We start from the raw sequence: 22,009 nt of genomic DNA, 5'->3' as shown, positions 1-22,009 counted from the left end.
CTTAAAAATATACAAACAGGAAGTTCAGCACTCACCAAAGCAAGCTCACTTATCTTTACAACATCAATAAATAAATGATGGGGGTTTAGTTAGTGAATTGGCCAATGCACGGAAGCCTGCAAACCGTGTACCTTTAAAAGCCATGGAGTATTTGGCAGATACACAGTAAACCAAGTAGGCATATTTGCAGTTATATTATGTGTGACACAGTTGCTAGGTTTTAATTTTGAGACTCTGTGATAGTGTAGGACCTGCATGAAGATGGGGTACCTTGGTGATCGGATTGCAGGCTTCCGTGCATTGGCCAATTCACTAACTAAACCCCCATCATTTATTTATTGATGTTGTGAAGATAAGTGAGCTTGCTTTGGTGAGTGCTGAACTTTCTGTTTGTGTATATATATATATACACACATTTGTCCACCTTTTTATCCTTCTGGAGGGATGTTTCCGTCCAATCCATGAGGAACAAAAAGGTAATACGTGGAAATAGTAAAATCATGGGTAAAGGGTATTGTTGTTTTTTTGTAGCCGCTGCTAATTTTTACAGCATGTGGTTATCATAAGTCACTTTTCCAGTATATTCAGTAGGGTATATAAAGCAATATGTCTTTCTATCTCAGTAGGAAAAGCACACTCTCCCAATGCAATGATGGGAGGGGGGTTGGGAGGGGCCTAGTGTTGCGGTTGTGTCGGCTGTACTCCTGCATGTGCAGCTGCAAACATACACTGACTTAGCCTGCACACGTACAGTATTGGAAAGCATATATATGTGTGTGTGTGTGTGTGTGTGTGTGTGTGTGTGTGTGTGTGTGTATATATGTACACTGCTCAAAAAAAATAAAGGGAACACTAAAATAACACATCCTAGATCTGAATGAATGAAATATTCTTATTAAATACTTTGTTATTTACATAGTTGAATGTGCCGACAACAAAATCACACAAAAATTATCAATGGAAATCAAATTTATTAACCCATGGAGGTCTGGATTTGGAGTCACCCTCAAAATTAAAGTGGAAAAACACACTACAGGCTGATCCCACTTTGATGTAATGTCCTTAAAACAAGTCAAAATGAGGCTCAGTAGTGTGTGTGGCCTCCACGTGCCTGTATGACCTCCCTACAACCCACATAAGTGGCTCAGGTAGTGCAGCTCATCCAGGATGGCACATCAATGCGAGCTGTGGTAAGAAGGTATGCTGTGTCTGTCAGCGTAGTGTCCAGAGCATGGAGGCGATACCAGGAGACAGGCCAGTACATCAGGAGACGTGGAGGAGGCCGTAGGAGGGCAACAACCCAGCAGCAGGACCGCTAGCTCTGCCTTTGTGCAAGGAGGAACAGGAGGAGCACTGCCAGTGCCCTGCAAAATGACCTCCAGCAAGCCACAAATGTGCATGTGTCTACTCAAACGATCAGAAACAGACTCCATGAGGGTGGTGTGAGGGCCCGACGTCCACAGGTGGGGGTTGTGCTTACAGCCCAACACCGTGCAGGACATTTGGCATTTGCCAGAGAATACCAAGATTGGCAAATTCGCCACTGGCGCCCTGTGCGCTTCACAGATGAAAGCAGGTTCTCACTGAGCACATGTGACAGACGAGATGAGATCCTCAGACCCCTTGTGAGACCATATGCTGGTGCGGTTGGCCCTGGGTTCCTCCTAATGCAAGACAATGCTAGACCTCATGTGGCTGGAGTGTGTCAGCAGTTCCTGCAAGACAAAGGCATTGATGCTATGGACTGGCCCGCCCGTTCCCCAGACATGAATCCAATTGAGCACATCTGGGACATCATGTCTAACTCCATCCACCAATGCCACGTTGCACCACAGACTGTCCAGGAGTTGGCGGATGCTTTAGTCCAGGTCTGGGAGGAGATCCCTCAGGAGCCCATCCGCCACCTCATCAGGAGCATGCCCAGGCGTTGTAGGGAGGTCATACAGGCACGTGGAGGCCACACACACTACTGAGCCTCATTTTGACTTGTTTTAAGGACATTACATCAAAGTTGGATCAGCCTGTAGTGTGTTTTTCCACTTTAATTTTGAGGGTGACTCCAAATCCAGACCTCCATGGGTTAATAAATTTGATTTCCATTGATAATTTTTGTGTGATTTTGTTGTCAGCACATTCAACTATGTAAAGAACAAAGTATTTAATAAGAATATTTCATTCATTCAGATCTAGGATGTGTTATTTTAGTGTTCCCTTTATTTTTTTGAGCAGTGTATGTATATATATATATTTCCTTAAACTATACTTTATGATCATTTCTGTGATTATTCCGAAATTTGCAAAATGAATAATTACTGGTAAAATTATATGAACGTTAATTAAAACATTTTTTTCGTATTTCATTGCACAGTGGGCGATCAGCGATTAACTGCGCATGCGTATGCACTGCAATGCACACAACACAACAACAGGCATCGCCAGTCAGCGACAAGCTGGTGCGAAAATTCTAATTGCACAGCCATTCACATGCTGATTAACAGGAAGAGGATGTTTGTGGGGGGTAACTGGGAGTTTTCTGGGAGTGTCAGGGAAAACGCAGCCGTTCCCAAGCTTTTTCTGGGAGGGTGTGTGACGTCAGCTCCGGCCCGATCAGCCTGATCTCATCGCACTGTAGGACTAAGTCCTGGGCTGCGCACACACTGGAAAAATCATTCACTAGTGAGTGAGGTGCGAACGGATTTGCAGCTGTCCACTGCCTGTGGTTTTTTTTTGTTGCTCGGCGTACACGTGCGATCGCACACTTGCACGGCGAATATACACTTCCCTTGGGTGTCGACTATCTGAACGTAGGACAACAATTTTAGCAGCCTAGTGATCAGGTCTGAAATCTCCCCCCTAGTCCCTCCTGAAAAAAACACAGTTTATTTCGCCTCTGCACGCCTGGGGCCTGGTTCAAGTACCGTTGGATCTGCGGCGCATGCTGCAGAGTACAGGTGTTTGGTACTTTGCACATATGCCAGACCTGTACTGTGCATGTGCAGTATGGGGTCTGCAAAGTTGGACACAGATCGGCTTCAGACTGTCAGTGATTAGCAGTCTGCTGCCATTTGCGGGTGTGGCAGCATCGAGCGTCATTTCCCAAAACAGAAGCTTGCCGCCTTTGCTTTTGGGGAGTAGCGAGGCCAGAATCTCCATCGGAAGATAGTGATTTTCTGGCCTCTTTGTTGGATCTTCGGCAGCCAGCTTGGCGACCCCGTGGGTCACACAGCCGGCCAATGGTGTCGCAGGTGATCTAAAACAGACGTCTACTTTTATATCATGTATTGCATTAACATATTTGTGCTATTGCTGCAACTTCCATTTAAGCTGCACCTCCGACTATATCTGAATCAGAACCCTGGTAGGAAATGATGTCCCTGATCACGTTAAACATGCGCAATGACAAATGGTTCTTAGAAAAGCGGGACGGATTGGAGTCCAAAAAATGTATACAGCTTTCTCAAGACACGGAGAGACAAGCCTGTTATTTTTTAGAATGCAGTGCTCCGCATTTAAAATGCAAATGAAAATATAATCTCCTTTCATCTCAATTATGAGGTAGACTAACGACTGCACGTAGAGTAGTAGAAAGAAGTAGGACATTCAGGCGCTTTCATTTCTCAACTAAATCTATGACTTTTACGGGTGTGTTATAATTAGAGAATCACCACAGCTCCCATTAATACTGCTTGATATGGAGTTTTAAGTGGGTTTTGTGCATGCATTAAGAGGCCGTGATTTGTATAAAAGGACATACAATGAAAGAAACCTCTTGCTTCATCTGAGCTCACGCTATTGATTGGCTGTCAGTGAGGTTATTGGTGCAATAAAGCTTTTCAATGACATATTATTTTATTGGCACTTGTTACCAGAGCATAGGTATAAAGAGTACCACAAAATAATAAAATGTAACTTAATGAAAGCTATACTGCCTCCATGATGTTGCGGTCCAGTGCAGAGCTGGATTAAGGCTTAAGGGGTCCCGGGGTATTTACGACAGGGGGCCCCTAAGATTTAAAAAAAAATATATATATATATAATATATACACACAAGAAGAAAGAATGGCGACACTTGGAGGTGGCGTGGATGAAAAACTACGTGGTTTAATTACTCATAATGCCGACATTTCTTTGTCAAAGTGAGGTGCAGGTAACAACCTCACCCTCCCATGTGAATGGAAGCTCACTGGATCTGGTCTTCACTCACCGTTGTGGTATTTATGATTTTTCCAACTCCCCATTTCCCCTCTCTGACCACCACCTGCTCTCCTTTAACCTATCTCTCTCGACTTCCCCATCTCTACCTCCTAAGGCTACCATCACTAAGCGTAACATTGAAGCTATTGACACCACATTCCTCCGTTTGACTCGCTTCCCTCTCCTATTCTCTCTCTAAACAAGCCACTTCCATATACAATGCTTCCCTTACTTCTGCTCTTGACTCTGTTGCTCCACCAACCACTATTCACTCTCGCAAATTAACACCTCAACCCTGGCACACCAAATGCACCAGATATCTGCAAAAATGCTCACGTACTGCTGAGCGACACTGGAGGAAGTCACGCTCTAAGGCAGACTTCCTCCATTTCAAACTTATGCTCTCATCCTTCAGTGCTGCCCTTTCTCTTGCTAAACAGTCATACTTCAAGAACCTCATCTCCTCCCAATCTTCCAACCCCCGGCGCCTCTTTGCCACTCTCAACTCACTCCTCTGCCAACCTCCACTTCATCTCCCTTCCTCACTCTCTGCTCTTGACTTTGCCACTAACTTCACATTCAAAATTGACTCCATACGTCAGAACATCACATCACACCAGACCATCAGCAACCAGCCTCCTCCCATCCCTTACCACCCCTCCCCATCTCTCTCACCAACTCGGACATCTTTCTCCCATGCATCTGGTGAGGAAGTAATGGCCCTCATTCGTTCCTGTCCCCTCACCACCTCCCCATTTGACCCTATTGCCACCCGCCTCCTCCGCTACCTCTCTCCTTCTGCCTGTTCCCATCTTTCCCACCTTCTCAATCTCTCCCTCTCATCAGGCACTGTCCCCTCTGCCTTCAAGCATGCACTCATCTGTCCTATTCTTAAAAAACCTACCCCTGATCCAAACACTCTCTCCAACTACCAACCCATCTCTCTATTCCCTTTTGCCTTCAAACTCCTTGAGCGTATTGTCTACAACCGCCTTACTTCCTTTCTTTCCTCACACTCACTGCTTGACCCATTCCAGTCTGGCTTCCGTCCTCTCCACTCCACTGAAACTGCCCTTACAAAAGTATGCAATGACCTCCATGCTGCTAAATCTAAGGGACAGTACTCTCTACTTATTCTTCTTGATATTTCTGCTGCTTTTGATACTGTGGACCAGCCTCTCCTACTGCAAATCCTTCACTCCATTGGTCTGCGTGATACTGCCCTCTCTTTGCTGTCTTCCAACCTCTCTGACCGTTCATTTTCTGTTTCCTCTCATGACTCCACCTCCCCCTCACTTCCACTAACTGTAGGTGTACCCCAAGGTTCTGTCCTTGACCCTCTTCTTTTCTCGCTCTATACATCCTCACTAGGTAAGCTCATTAGTTATTTTTGTTTCCAATATCATCTCTATGCTGATGACACGCAAATCTATCTTTCCTTTCCAGACCTCTCCCCTGCTCTCTTCACTCGTGTCTCTCTGCTATCTCTATTGGGATGTCCCAGCGCTTTCTTAAACTTTAACATGTCTAAGACCGAACTGATCATCTTCCCTCCCTCCCGCATAACCTCACCTCCTACAATCTCATTATCTGTTGATGGCACTATTATCTCCTCTAGCCCCCAAGTGCGCTGTCTTGGAGTAACCCTTGACTCCTCCCTCGATCTTTAAACCACACATTCAGCACCTCTCGCAAACCTGCCGTTTTCATCTAAAAAATATTTCCAGGATCAGACCCTTTCTGACCCAGGATGCTACTAAGACTCTTATCCTCTCACTGGCCATCTCCAGACTGGACTACTGTAATCTCCTCCTGACTGGCATTCCTGGCAGATACCTCTCTCCACTCCAATCTATCCTCAATGCTGCTTCCCGGCTCATTTTCGTCACCAAACGCACTACGTCCACCTCTCATCTCTTACAAGACCTTCACTGGCTTCCCTTCCCTTTCAGAATCCATTTCAAGCTTCTCACACTCACGTACAAAGCCCTCACCCACTACTCTCCCATCTTCATCTCTGACCTTATCTCCCTTTACACTCCCACCGTCCTCTTCGCTCTGCTAATGCACATCGACTCTCCTGCCTACTGATTACTTCCTCCCACTCCTACTGCCAAGATTTTTCACGTGCTGATCCATTTCTCTGGAATTCCTACATCTCCCCCTCAGACTCTCCACCTCTCTACAAAACTTCAAACGGGCTCTCAAGACCCACTTCTTTACCAAACCCAGCCAAATCTCATCCTAACCCTCTGTTCCACGCTCTCTATGTACCCTGTCTGTTTCACCCATCCCTGTGTACCCCTCCCCTTTAGAATGTAAGCTCTCACGAGCAGGGCCATCTTCCCTCATGTGCTTATCCTTTCTTACGTTAATAATCTTCAACTGCACCACATCCAGCAGTCTTCTGCCACCTGATACTTATTCCAGTGTCATCTGCTGATGTAACTATGTTTATTTACCCTATACTTATCCTATACTGTCATTAACTGTAAGTTGCTGTTTTCCTGTTTGATTATTTGTTTATGTGCTCTGTAATTGGGCGCTACGGAACCCTTGTGGCGCCATATAAATAAAGGATAATGATAATAATATATACACATAAAATAATCCAGAACCTAAACTTTAAGTACAGCCAGCCTTACTTTTTTTCGCTTTGCTGGCAGGCTGCTGTCACAGATTACACTCCGCTGGGCGCTGGCTCCACACAACCCCTCACTCCACAAGCCTCCTCATAGTTCCCTGCAGCCTGTGCGCGCAGCCAATGACTGAGCCGCAGGCTGCGGCTTAACAGATTATTGGACAGCTGAGCCGTCGATCAGCTGTCCTGCCTGTAGCCCCTTACAACCCAACCTGTTATTGAACAGCTGCTATTGCTGCCCAGGCTCAGCAGCCTGGCGCGCGGCGCCAGCTTCGGCGTTTAGATGATGCAGAAGGGAGTCGTGAGCCAGGACAGCTGTCCAGTTGCCTTCACAGCCCGTGGCGCGGCCGTCCAGCAATGCACTGGGGAGCCGGGAGCACAGTACCGCAGATCGGATCAGAGATCCGATCTGTGGTGGGGCTGCGGGGGCCCTTTTGAAAAGGGGGGGACCCGGGGTACTTACCCCCAGGGCCCCCCCTTAATCCGGCTCTGGTCCATTGAGCGCGTTGTTATGACGTTGTAACGCGGTTAAGTAAGTATTTCACTTTGCCATTGGCACCAGACCCCTAGATTATTGCTTGTAATGCCCAATTTGATAGATTAGTAAATGCTATAGTATCTGACATGCAGACCACACAAATTGTAAAATTGTTTGCATTACTTAATAGCAAATAGTGACACGTCCAGGGACCAATACTTCAGTTGCAAATCTTTAAAGCCAGCGGTTGTCCCTGGATATTACGGACAGATGTCAGTGATGAGGGAGCTTTAGTCATGCGGGCTTTGATAATTTTGCAACTTCAAATGTGCTCAACTGTAAAGCAAATATTTGCTTTGAATTTTGAAAGAGATTACGAAGATAAAAGAGAATGTATCATGGACTGGGCGAAGCAAGCCTGGGTCGTCTGGTTACGTCATCTCTGCTCTCTCATTCCCCTGAATATAGTGTAACTGTGAGCGAATGACAGCTAAGGATATATGGAAGCAGGCCAGGAGTATGTAGCATTTCTATTAATATGACACTTACTGTAAGTATTTTTAGCCAGTTAATAGTTTGTGTCACTGAGTACAGGACGGTGAATACCAAACGCATGCCTCTAGAACCCAGCCTCACGTAACATCCATCTGCCACTTATTTCCGGAGAGTGTCACGCTGTGGTGATATGCCGCAGCAGGATTGTGTCTCACACCATCCGATTTTAACTCTAACTGCTCCATGTCACTCTTACATAAATGAAATACAATTCTAAGGGGTGCATTTACTAAAGATCTGTTTTTCAGTGCTTTGATCACTGGATTTAAAGGGGCAATAGTAATACACACAGGGGGTGATTCCGAGTTGTTCGCTCGCTAGCTGCTTTTAGCAGCATTGCACACGCTAAGCCGCCGCCTACTGGGAGTGTATCTTAGCATAGCAGAATTGCGAACGAAAGCTTTGCTAATTTTCTCGTAACAATTACCCCGCAGTTTCTGAGTAGCTCCAGACTTACTCAGCCATTGCGACCAGCTCAGTCCTTTTCGTTCCTGGTTTGACGTCACAAACACACCCAGCGTTCACCCAGCCACTCCCCCGTTTATCCAGCCACTCCCGCGTTTTGGAACTCGAACACCTGAGTTTTTCCGCACACTCCCATAAAACGTCCAGTTTCCACCCACTTCCTGTCAATCACACTACAATCACCACAGCGATGAAAAAGCTTCGTAATGCCGTGAGTAAAATACCTAACTTTTGTGTAAAATAACTAAGCGCATGCGCTCTGCGAACATTGCGCATGCGCAGTTAGCGGATAATCGCAGTATAGCGAAAATCGGCAACGAGCGAACAACTCGGAATCACCCCCACAATACAAGCCTGACGATCCACACAAGCACTACCGGAGGCACAGGATTTGCCGGGAGAGCGAGGCTTAGGTGCTATCCATGCATCTCACATGTGCAGCCAACTGCACATTTATTTTCCAGGCACATTTTACATTTGTGTTTAGACAACGCTGAATATGGTCTTATGGGGGAGATTTATCAAATCATGGAGACATGGTTTAGACAGTTTTTTGTTTGTTTTTTTGCATCGGAAATAGGAAATTGTATTTTCTAGTAACAATGGTGGTCATTCCGAGTTGATCGCTAGCTGCATTTGTTCGCAACGCAGCGATCAGGCTAAAAAACGGCAGTTCTGCGCATGCGGCGCAATGCGCACACGCGACGTACGGCCACAACGAACGATGCAGTTTTGCACAGGGTCTAGCGATGCATTTCAGTCGCACTAGTTGCCGCAGAGTGATTGACATGAAGTGGTCGTTTCTGGGTGGCAACTGACCGTTTTCAGGGAGTGTTCGGAAAAACGCAGGTGTGCCAGGGAAAACGCAGGCGTGGCTGGGCGAACACTGGGCGGGTGTGTGACGTTAAATCCGGAACTGAACAGTCTGAAGTGATCGCAAGCGCTGAGTAGGTTAGCTAAAATACACTCCCAGTGGGCGGCGGCATAGCGTTTGCACGGCTGCTAAAAACTGCTAGCTAGCGATCAACTCAGAATGACCCCAGTATCATATCACTGATGCTTAATTGCGCTATTTATCGAGATAGTCGTTCCACCCCCTTTTTTTTTTTTTTATATAGATCAGATGCTACCGATTTGAATGACTCTGTTTCTAATGGACCAATTAATGCTCTACTACTCGCATTTTTGTAATTTTTGAAACTTTATTGTATTTAGAAATACTGTTTGTATATGAAGAAACCAATACAGGTTGAGTATCCCTTATCCAAAATGCTTGGGACCAGAGGTATTTTGGATATCGGATTTTTCCGTAGTTTGGAATAATTGCATACCATAATGAGATATCATGGTGATGGGACCTAAATCTAAGCACAGAATGCATTTATGTTTCATATACACATTATACACACAGCCTGAAGGTCATTATAGACAATATTTTTTATAACTTTGTGCATGAAACAAAGTGTGTGTACATTCACACAATTCATTTATCTCCTATATAATAGCCCTATTCTGTGACCTTGTGATTCATTTGCTAACGCTGGGCGGAGTTACAACACTGGGCGGAGTTAGTCAAATGAGTCACAGAGATCTAGCCAAATCTACAGGAGACTAGGAGCAGAAGCAGATAGCATGGGCATTGGGCATGGCACAGGCAGGGGTGCATACCTCCCAGCTTTCTGCAGGAGCTTTATCCAGGCAGAAGGAGGGAAACACACTCGGCGAAAAGGGGGCGTGGCTTCACGGGAGGGCCCCGTTTTCGTCAGTGAGGGAGCATGCCCAGCGCTCTGTGAGCTGCTGGCATGCTCCCAGGGGCTGATTATGAGTCCGGGGGGCCCAGGGCACTTGTGACAGGGGAGCCCTATCTCATTGCTGTGCCTGCTGTGGGTTAGGGGCGTGGCCTAAACGCGCCCCGCGTGGCCACGCCCCCTTATGCAAATTTCTATTTTTATTTTTATTTTTTTGATGGGATTTTGGCCCCTCAGCTAGGGCTAAATCCAGAGGAGGTGGTCGCTCCCCCCTACACACCCGCACAGGGAGAAGAAAGCAGGGAGACTGCTGCCTCCCTGTAACACCACAGACCTGCCAATATGCAGCAGCGTGTGCTGACTGTAGCACAAATGCTGCCGCTGTTGCTGGCAGGACGGGGGGGGAGGAGCTTCTGAGCTGGAACAGAGCTACTCCAGCCGGGGGGCCCCCTAAAACTGTGGGGCCAACGGTACGTACCCCCTGCCCCCCCCCTCCCCTTAATCCGGCTCTGCTGCTGGAACCCCCCCTTAATCCGTACCCCCTGATGCCCCCTCTCCCTCTGTCTCCACTATTCACTGCTGCTCTGCTAAGCAGAACAGCGAGTACAGGAGCTTTCCAAATGCCCCCCCACCGCCGGACACTGCGACCCGCGGGTGGGACAGCGGGACAGACCCCAAAAAATGGGACTGTCCCGCGAAAATCGGGACAGTTGGGAGGTATGGGGGTGTGTGAGGGGGTGGCAGACGGGCACCGGCTCACTGTGTGCTTGACCCCCCACATCGGCATTCTCAGCAGGGTCTCTCTGGCGCGGAGGAGCGTCACTTTCTGGCACACTCCACGCTTCTTAGCTGCAGTTTTGTGGGGCACCTGCTGCTGTGCAGGTTCCGTACTGCCTCTGTTATCTCCAGCCCCAGCAACCCCACCGCTAGCTGCAGCGCTGCCACCCGCAGTGAGGTGCGCCCAGCTCATTCACACACTTTAGCCGGTGGGTAGCGCTGCAGAAATCCGAGCTGCTTGCAGGCTCCGACCCCCTCCTCCCTCCAGCCGTAGCGTCTCCTGGGAGCTAACCAGTCACTCCCAGTCTCCCCTTACCACAGTGCCCGGAATCCGTGAGGTCCGCGCCACGTGCATGCTATGACCCCCTCCTCCCTCCAGCCGCAGCATCTCCTGGGGGCTAACCAGTCATTTCCAGTCTCACCTTACCACAGTGCCCGGCAGCTGCGCGAGGTCTGCGGTGTGTGACTGAGGAGGGGGGGAGGGATGCGGACGGGCAGAGGAAGCAGGAATCCAGCCTGAGAGAGTCAGCCATGCCAAGTCTCCAGCAGCAGCAGATCCCAACAGGTTGGAGTGGAACAGCAGCAGCCAGCAGCAGTGACTCCGGTAAGACACATCTGTCTGTCACCACTGTTTTGTCCCTAATACCAATCTCTCCCGTGCCCTGTGTTCTGTCATGTCCCTGTCACCCCTGGCCTTGCCCTGCCACCCTTATCCTGGCCCTTTCACCCTTATCCTGGCCCTGTCACCCTTATCCTGTCCCTATCATTTCTGTCCTGGCCCCGTCACCCCTGTCCTGGCCCCGTCACCCCTGTCCTGGCACCGTCACCCCTGTTCTGACCCTGTCACCCCTGTCCTGGCCCCGTCAACCCTGTACTGACCCTGTCACCCCTGTCCTGGCCCTGTTACTGCATACCCTCCAACTACCTTTTATGGCATATACAGTACCTGCAGCGCCTCCAGACCTCTCCCCAATGCACCACACCTCCGCACCTTCCCCTCCACCACATGCGGCACTCCACCCCTCCCCCACATGCTGTGCCTCCAGACCCCCTACACCACCCGTGGCTCCCACTCCTCCACCCCTTCACCACCCACAGCACCTCCAGGCCCCTTCCACCATTCACCCCCCTTATATGTCTCCCCCCACACCTGCCCCCCTCCACCCGCAGCATCTGCAGACACCCTCCTCCATCAGCGGTCCCCCCCCTCACCCACCCCTCCCCCACCAATGGCACCCCCGCACCTGCCCCTCCACCACCTGCAGCACCTCCGGACCTCCTTTCCCATCCGCCGCAACACCCGTACCTGCCCCTACCCTACCCATGGTGCCTGCGGTCCCCTACCCCACCCCCGGCACTCCCGTCCCTTCCCATCCCACAGCACCTCCGGAACCCTTCATCCATCCACAACATCCCCACACCTGCCCCTCTCCCACCCGTGGCACCCCTGCCCCTCCCCCACCTTCAGTGCCTCTGGACCCCTCCCCCATCTGCATCCCCCACTCCTCTGCCCCTCCCCCACGCGCAGCACCACCCGAACCTTCCCCATCCGGGCCCCACCCCCACTTCTGCCTCCCCTCCACCCGCAGCATCTACAGACACCATCCGCAGTCCCCCCCGCACCCGCTACATTCTGTACATCGTGCCCTGCAGGTGCTGTTCACGCCGTCGCAAGGGGCTGCGCCTCCTTCACCATCGCACGCCCTTTCATTGTGCAATATTTAACCACTAACAAAGGAATGCAGGTAATACTCCATATAATACAAATATTAAACCCCAGAAAGGCATGCAAGGGTTAAGGGGGCGTAGCCCCTTGCGACGGTGTGAAGAGCGCCCGTAGGGCGCAATGAAGCACCTAGTGTTTCATATACACCTTATACACACAGCCTGAAGGTCATTTAATACAATATTTTTAATAACTTTGTGTATTAAACAAAGTTTGTGTACATTGAGCCATCAAAAAACAAAGGTTTCACTATTTCACTCTCACTCAAAAAAGTCGGAATATTCTGTATTTCGGAATATTTGGATATGGGATACTCAACCTGCATAAACAGTTCAAACAAAAATCTTGGAGACATATATGGCGGGATGTACTAAACGTCATTGCAGCCCTGCCACATGCTGCTCACTGTCACAATTTGTGCAATGAGCAGAGGTATAGCCAAATTAAGGGGGAGGGATGCAGGGCATACTGTACCCCGGGCCCCTCTTTGTCAGCCTCTTCCCCCCCAGCAAGAGTACACTGACATCACTTGCTTTCCCTCTTAAGCAGCAGCAGAACCAGCAGCCAGAATGCGAGCAGGACAGTATGCAGTGCAGGCAGAGACACAGGAGTATCATGTTTTATAAGCTACTGACAGAGCTTTTTAACCAGAGGAGAGATAGAAGGGTGGAGAGAGCTGTAAGTGACAGAGGGATCCCAGCTTCTCCTCTTCCCTGCTGGGGTGTCTGAGTCTTATGTAAACTGTTATGCAACTAAACCATTTGGGTCTAGAGATAGAGACACACACAAAAAGTCCTCCTGAGTCCTGTCCCAGTGTGTAAGTAGTACAGAGGCTGCTGCTATTCTTGCATGTGACAAGATAAATGTATTTTATTTTTCTGTATGTATTTTAAGGCTATGTTGTCTTTGTTCCACTACAAGAAAAGTTTATAAAATAGTTGTCTTTCAATTAGGTGGAGCTATAAACAGTGCCCAGCCATTATTAAACTATTGGTTAAGACTAATATACACCATTGGTTTAAATTTAATATACACAATCTATGCCTCCCACCATGACCCGTTCCAGGTGGGACAACATGGTCTCTACCTGGATTTCCTTCTTAATTTATGATTGAAATCACCTGTGTTGAAACACCTTTCTTATCAATTAAACAGTTCAACACAGGTGACGGCAATCATATATCAAGTGGGAAGTCCAGGTAGAGAGCATTTTGTCCCTCCTGGAATGGGACATGTTGGGAGGTATGCATAATTTAATATACATTCCCCACCTTCCATCGGGGCCTCCCTGATTTAAGTGGCCCGGGTACCCCCAAGGCTTAATCTGGCCCTGAGCAGAGGGCCGCGTGCCCACACGTATGTGATTCACCATGAATTGCATCAGCAAGCCTCTGGATCTGGGAGACTGCTCTACTCTCCTGGGGGTATGGGAGAGCTCTCCTAGATTCCAGGAGAGTAGGCACGTTTGCACTAAGCTATGTGTCACCCTCTGGTATTATACTCTCCGCTGCTTCCCAGCCAATGAGATCAGTGATGCAGTCTGGCTGGGGGTGTCACCCAGTGTGGGTACATGACATTTGCATGTTATCACTGTATGTGACAGAATAATTGTGCACAATGTACAGTAACTCTCCCCTTAGAGTAAAACCCCTTAGGAGGCTATAGAATGGCTATAAATGAACCTGTTAGTCTGTACAGTGGCACAGAGGTGGATTTAGGAAACATGGGGCCCTAGGCAAGAGACTGATTTATGGCCCCCTCTCTAAGAACTAGGGTCACTAATGGACCTAGAACTGTGCCAGGGTTTTGTGCGCATGTGCAGGTCTCCGGAAAAATGGCGCAGTGGCCATTTTCCTGGTGATTTTCCTAGTGTGCCTGTGCTTAATGCTGGGAAAATGATTTGTGCAGGACTTCAGTCTGTAGTTCCGTACTCCGGAGGGGTAAGTATTTAAGAAATGGGTGCAGGGCATGTGGCGTGGGCCCAAAAGCCCATGTGCACTGCATTGCACACCTTGCACCAATCATAAAAACACCACTGATTCAGCATGGGACAGTCCCCTAAAATCGGGTCTGCCCCTCCAGAATTAACACAGTAGCCAACCAACCTAGATATTACATTAATAACATTAACATTTAATACATCACCTATTTGCATTCAGCCAGCCCCAAAATCAAATTTATAGAATGCACAATGTAGTGACCTTGCATTGTATTTAATAGCCCCTACAACATAGTAACCAGCCCCACATTCCGTTAATAACTCTCACATAACAGTAATAGGTCCCATTCATAACTTTAACCTTACCACGTTTGTCTCTCCATAACATTACATGGGACTGTTGTGTATGTCTCCATAAGGTTGGAATACGGCTGACCGGCGTTTGGGATGCCGGCGCTCAAAAGACCAACACCGGCATCCTGAGAATCCCAACGGGTCAGGTAAGTATACTGTTTATACAGTAACTGTATGGTTGTGCCTTACCCTAACCTCCCCTCTCCCTAACTCTAACTTCCCCTCTCCCTAACCCTAATCTCCCCTCTCCCTAACCTCCCCACTCCCTAACTCTATCTTCCCCTAACCGTAACCTCCCCTCTCCCTAACTCTAACTTCCCCTAACCTCCCCTCTCCCTAACCTTCCCTCTCCCTAACCTCCCCTCTCCCTAACTCTAACCTTCCCCTAACCCTAATCCCCCCTCTCCCTAAGCTCCCCTCTCCCTAACTCTATCTTCCCCTAACCGTAACCTCCCCTAACTCTAACTTTCCCTAACCCTAACCTCCCCTCTCCCTAACCCTAACCTCCCGTCTCCCTAACCTCCCCTCTCCCTAACTCTAACCTTCCCCTAACCCTAACCTCCCCTCTTGCAGGCTTACACTAGGAGTCCACAGCATCCTTACATTCGGGATGTCGGGATTCCGGCATTGGCTTCCTGAGGGATGCCGGGATTCCGGCACTAGCATTCTGGCAGCGTGTCGGGATTCCGGCGCCGTGATTTCGACTGCCGCCGTCCCAACCGCATCCCCTCCACAACGGCATCACATAACTTTAATATCTCTCTCGCCAGTCCACACATAATAATAGCCTACCCCACACTAGTTCCCACATACTATTGCTACTCCCACACCAGTCGCTACTTACCATTTACACCCCACACCAGTCCCCACATAAAAAAAAAAAATCCCTCCAGTCCCAACAGTATGTTAATAATCACCTCCTGCATATTGTACTTACCAGCTCTGTGTTGTTTTTTGTTTGTTTGTTTGTTTGGTTGGTTGTTGTGGTTTTTTTGTTTGCTTTTTTTTGGGGGGGGGGGGGCAGGATTACGCCCATTTTCCCAACCATTCTGCTTCGCCTACCAGGTGCACTAAATAGCTATTTACATAGATAACATTAGCAGTGGTAAGAGGTTTAGTAAATGGGCCTGTTTTTTTTTCTACTTCTAAGCATGTGTTATCCATTCTTTTTGTATGGCCACATGGATTCAGTTTTGTGCACTAAAAATAGTATAACTGCATCCTTCTGTGCTGGAGAACTGGTTATGTAATATAGATTTTACAGTTTTAATGAAAGCGACAACCCTGCCTTGGAAAGCTTCTCAGGAAATGGATTCTGACATTTTTGTACCTCCTATATATAACAGAGAAACCTTATACATTGACAATATGCAGTATAAATGGTAAATGGAAAGCAACTTACTGTAGAGCCAGCTTATATGCTTCAGTGTATGGGGTGTATTGCATATTATCTGAAAGGTGAATATTAATGAGCAATAATCTGTAGCCAATCTACTATGACTCTTTCAAATGTTTAAGCCTCTTAATGTACAATATATCATATAAGAATGTTATGTTTATTAGTTTACATTTTTAATAACTTATACAGTTTGTCTAAACATTGGCCCTCATTCCGAGTTGTTCGCTCGGTATTTTTCATCGCATCGCAGTGAAAATCCGCTTAGTACGCATGCGCAATGTTCGCACTGCGACTGCGCCAAGTAACTTTACTATGATGAAAGTATTTTTACTCACGGCTTTTTCTTCGCTCCGGCGATCGTAATGTGATTGACAGGAAATGGGTGTTACTGGGCGGAAACACGGCGTTTCAGGGGCGTGTGGCTGAAAACGCTACCGTTTCCGGAAAAAACGCAGGAGTGGCCGGAGAAACGGTGGGAGTGCCTGGGCGAACGCTGGGTGTGTTTGTGACGTCAACCAGGAACGACAAGCACTGAAATGATCGCACAGGCAGAGTAAGTCTGGAGCTACTCAGAAACTGCTAAGTAGTTAGTAATCGCAATATTGCGAATACATCGGTCGCAATTTTAAGAAGCTAAGATTCACTCCCAGTAGGCGGCGGCTTAGCGTGTGTAACTCTGCTACATTCGCCTTGCGAGCGAACAACTCGGAATGAGGGCCATTGTTTCCAATTATTCTACCTTTAAGCATATATTGAATGTGATTTGATTTAATAATTTGTAGCTTCAATATCTTTCTACCACGCCATGGGCAATAACCAACTTTAAGGGGCTGATGTATCAAGCGGTGGAGAGGTGGACCACTTCAGCTTCTACCTATCATTTTATAGAATGTACTGTATTTAATAAATGCCATCTCGAAGCTGATCCATGCACGACCCTCTAACAAGTGTTTTTGTATATTGGAAAATGACAGTGTCACAATAAATCTTTCTGTCCACAGTAGAAAGCTCTCTACATGATAAAGTTTCCTTAAAATGTACAGGAACTATAGCCTAATGAGAGAGGGCCATCTTAATGCATGGTCTCACTGGACAGATGCCCAGATCTCTATCATTCTATGGGGTCTTTAAGCAGGGATGGTGCCCTCACAGCTGCTTTGGGAGGCTTGTAGAGATGCTGCATGGCTGCTCTGATTGTGAATTGCACAGTGAATGGCTTTCAGTATGCTGATTGGTAGATGGCTGAAGCTATCTACCAATCACAGTGCAGCATTCTCTACCTGCCTGCCTGCCTGCAGCCCTCTTAACGGGTGGTATTCAGTATGCCGGCTGTTGGGATCCCGGGGCTCAGTATACCGGTGCCGGAATCCCGACACCCAGCATAACAACAACTATTCTTCCTCTTGGGGGTCCACGACCCCCCTGGAGGGAGAATAAATAGCGTGGCGCACGTAGCGCTCCACCATGCCTGTGGCGATCGCAGCGAGCCCGCAAGGGGCTCATTTGCCCTCTCCCAGCTGTCGGTATGCCAACAGTCGGGATCCCGGCCACCGGCATACTATACTACACCCCTCCTAACCTTTGGGATTCAGTTTCATACTCATGTTCCATGCTCAGTCTAACTCTAAATGCTTTATTAAAGCCTACCTATACTGTATGTTAAAGCCTGACCAGTTTGCCACCTAACTCTGGGTACACATTATGTGATTCTCAGTCCGTCATGGCTATATCTGTCAGCTCAGCCTGAGAATTGTGTAGTGTGTATGCCCGACCAGTGCCCGACAGTTGGCAGAAAACCTGACACTTTATACAATTATAAGTCAGATTAGCTGACAATTGTAAGAAAGGTCAAATAACTGTATAGTGTGTATGCCCAAGTGTTAAATGACTTCAACTGTTCCTGCATTGGTCTTATTTGGAGGTTGGGATTAGATGTCCTGCTTGACAATCTCGTTCCCTGACCTCTTGATCCCATTGAAGACATCTGAAGACATCACACACTGACCTAAAAATTGTTCTGAATGTACGGATGCCCGCCGATCTAATAATCGCTCTTTTATCGGATCTGCAGAATTTATCTGCCAGTGTGTACCCGGTTTTACTTCCTGTTGCTGCCCTCTTGTCTCAGCCACACCCCTTATGAGTAGGGCCCTCACACCTCCTGTCTTGTCCCACCTCGTCCACCTGTGTGTTCTTGTGTCAGGTCTGTTGCATGTTATAGACCCACATACGGGTCTATTCATGAAGCAATGAAAACTGTGGAGAAGTGAGCCAGTGGAGAAGTTGCCCATGGCAACCAAAGTAACATTTATCATTTGCATACTATAAATTAATACAGTGCAGCTGATTGGTTACCATGGGCAACTTCTCCACTGGCTCACTTCTCCACACTTTTCACTGCTTTACGAATAGACCCCTAATTTGTAATACCTTACCTATTATGTTTCTGCTCAACTTCTTGCTGGTCTTGCATCTATGCCTTTTGAGTGTCCTGTACATAAGCCTTTGTATATATACAATGGCAGTGAGTATCAGCAGAATAGCACAAGTCACAGACAAAGAACCCCCATGCCGACGAGTGGCAGGGAGAATTTATTTGAGGCATGACTTTTAGTTGGAATTTCCTTTAACATGGGCAACGAACTGGTGAAAAAGTCCAAATTTAGTTGGTAGAGGATACAGGAGGAAGGAAGCAAAGGTCACAGCCAGCGGCGGAACCCCCTCTTCCTCACGGGCAGTGCCATTCCCGCTCGAAAACTATCACCTGACATCTACTGCTGGTTTGAGCATGGGAGCTTGGCGCTACAACCTCAGAACTGGCATATACCAGGCATTGAGGAGAAGCAGCCTCAGCCTCATGGGTATGGAGAAGCAGTCAGCTGCTGTCAGACTTATTTAAGCTCCCCCCAACTACTGGTGAAATCCTAGCTTCACATAATGGCAGCGCCAGACTTGGTTTTGATAAAGATATGGAAAAAAAACAAATTATCTTCAACAGCTTATTAAAATATACCCCCCCCCCCCCCCCCCCCCCGGCCCCCTTTGTGTAACTTTACGGGAATTTTGGAAACCTAAACATGTAATGTAATAAACTTTCCCCTGCCCCGGAAGTGACCCCGTTTCAGCATGATGACAGCCTCCTTGTTGTTATTTCAGACATATGGCGCATCGGACTGGGAGTTTTTCAGGATAAAGGATCGCTTCTTTCTGGCTGTCGCCAACAGTCACAATTACACTGTAGGGATAAAGATGCAAAAGCCAGAGGAATATGCAATTAACTCCACAATATATGAGCTGAACATCACCGTACAGCAATTTGTCAAGTTCCAGGATGTTCTCACCTACAGGTAATACTCTCTCTGGCTGTACAGGTAATGCTCTCTCTGCTATACCGGTAATGCTCTCTCTGGCTGTACAGGTAACTCTCTGGCTGTACAGGTAACTCTGTCTCTCTCTCTGGCTGTACAGGTAACTCTGTCTCTCCCTGGCTGTACAGGTAATGCTCTCTCTGGCTGTACAGGTAACGCTCTCTCTGGCTGTACAGGCAACTCTCTCTCTGGCTGTACAGGTAATGCTCTCTCTGGCTGTACAGGTAATGCTCTCTCTGGCTGTACAGGTAATGCTCTCTCTGGCTGTACAGGTAACTCTGTCTCTCTCTAGCTGTACAGGTAACTCTGTCTCTCTCTGGCTGTACAGGTAATAGTCTCTCTGGCTGTACAGGTAACTCTGTCTCTCTCTGGCTGTACGGGTAATGCTCTCTCTGGCTGTACGGGTAATGCTCTCTCTGGCTGTACAGGTAACGCTCTCTCTGGCTATACAGGTAACTCTCGCTCTCTGGCTGTACAGGTAATGCTCTCTCTGGCTGTACAGGTAACTCTGTCTCTCTCTCTGGCTGTACAGGTAACTCTGTCTCTCCCTGGCTGTACAGGTAATGCTCTCTCTGGCTGTACAGGTAATGCTCTCTCTGGCTGTACAGGTAACGCTCTCTCTGGCTGTACAAGTAACTCTCTCTCTGGCTGTACAGGTAATGCTCTCTCTGGCTGTACAGGTAACTCTGTCTCTCTCTGGCTGTACAGGTAACTGTCTCTCTCTGGCTGTACAGGTAATATTCTCTCTGGCTGTACGGGTATTGCTCTCTCTGGCTGTACAGGTAAGTCTCTCTCTCTGGATGTACAGGTAATGCTCTCTCTGGCTGTACAGATAACACTCACACTCTCTCTCTCTGGCTGTACAGGTAACGCTCTCTCTGGCTGTACAGGTAACGCTCTCTCTGGCTGTACAGGTAACTCTGTCTCTCTCTGCCTGCACAGGTAATACTCTCTACGGCTGTACAGGTAACTCTGTCTCTCTCTGGCTGTACAGGTAATGCTCTCTCTGGCTGTACAGGTAATGCTCTCTCTGGCTGTACGGGTAATGCTCTCCCTGGCTGTACAGGTAACTCTCTCTCTCTCTGGCTGTACAGGTAATGCTCTCTCTGGCTGTACAGGTAATGCTCTCTCTGGCTGTACAGGTAATGCTCTCTCTGGCTGTACAGGTAACTCTGTCTCTCTCTAGCTATACAGGTAACTCTGTCTCTCTCTGGCTGTACGGGTAATGCTCTCTACGGCTGTACAGGTAACTCTGTCTCTCTCTGGCTGTACAGGTAATGCTTTCTCTGGCTGTACAGGTAATGCTCTCCCTTGCTGTACAGGTAATGCTCTCTCTGGCTGTACAGGTAATGCTCTCCCTTGCTGTACAGGTAATGTTCTCTCTGGCTGTACAGGTAATGTTCTCTCTGGCTGTACAGGTAATGATCTCTCTGGCTGTACGGGAAATGCTCTCCCTGGCTGTACAGGTAACTCTCTCTCTCTCTCTGGCTGTACAGGTAATGCTCTCTCTGGCTGTACAGGTAACTCTGTCTCTCTCTGCCTGTACATGTAACTCTGTCTCTCCCTGGCTGTACAGGTAACTCTCTCTCTCTCTCTCTCTCTCTCTCTCTCTGGCTGCACAGGTAATGCTCTCTCTGGCTGTACAGGTAACACTCACACACTCTCTCTCTCTCTCTCTCTCTCTCTCTCTGGCTGTACAGGTAACGCTCTCTCTCTCTGGCTGTACAGGTAACTCTGTCTCTCTCTGCCTGCACAGGTAACTCTGTCTCTCTCTAGCTGTACAGGTAATGCTCTCTCTGGCTGTACAGGTAACTGTCTCTCTCTGGCTGTACAGGTAACGCTCTCTCTGGCTGTACAGGTAATGCTCTCTCTGGCTGTACAGGTAACTCTGTCTCTCTCTGGCTGTACAGGTAATACTCTCTCTGGCTGTACAGGTAATGCTCTCTCTGGCTATACGGGTAATGCTCTCCCTGGCTGTACAGGTAACTCTCTCTCTCTTTCTCTGGCTGTACAGGTAATGCTCTCTCTGGCTGTACAGGTAATGCTCTCTCTGGCTGTACAGGTAACTCTGTCTCTCTCTGCCTGTACAGGTAACTCTGTCTCTCCCTGGCTGTACAGGTAACTCTGTCTCTCCCTGGCTGTACAGGTAACTCTCTCTCTCTCTCTCTGGCTGTACAGGTAATGCTCTCTCTGGCTGTACAGGTAACACTCACTCTCTCTCTCTGGCTGTACAGGTAACGCTCTCTCCGGCTGTACAGGTAATGCTCTCTCTGGCTGTACAGGTAACTCTGTCTCTCTCTGCCTGCACAGGTAACTCTGTCTCTCTCTAGCTGTACAGGTAATGCTCTCTCTGGCTGTACAGGTA

The 22,009-nt window shown here is 48.1% G+C and overlaps 1 protein-coding gene across 1 annotated transcript in view; it reads left to right on the top strand.

Annotated features, from left to right (window-relative positions):
• Positions 1–22,009, top strand: part of TSPEAR (thrombospondin type laminin G domain and EAR repeats) — a 183,964-nt gene that overhangs the window by 155,672 nt on the left and 6,283 nt on the right. The window contains exon 10 of the mRNA XM_063932241.1: positions 19,433–19,623. Within this exon, the coding sequence (XP_063788311.1) occupies positions 19,433–19,623 (191 nt within the window). The remainder of the gene's footprint in view (positions 1–19,432; positions 19,624–22,009) is intronic.

Source organism: Pseudophryne corroboree, chromosome 7, assembly GCF_028390025.1.
Source record: "Pseudophryne corroboree isolate aPseCor3 chromosome 7, aPseCor3.hap2, whole genome shotgun sequence".
In the NCBI taxonomy this organism is placed as follows: domain Eukaryota; kingdom Metazoa; phylum Chordata; class Amphibia; order Anura; family Myobatrachidae; genus Pseudophryne; species Pseudophryne corroboree.
The sequence above is the reverse complement of the archived record's forward strand: the minus strand, read 5'-3'. Positions and strand labels throughout refer to the sequence as shown.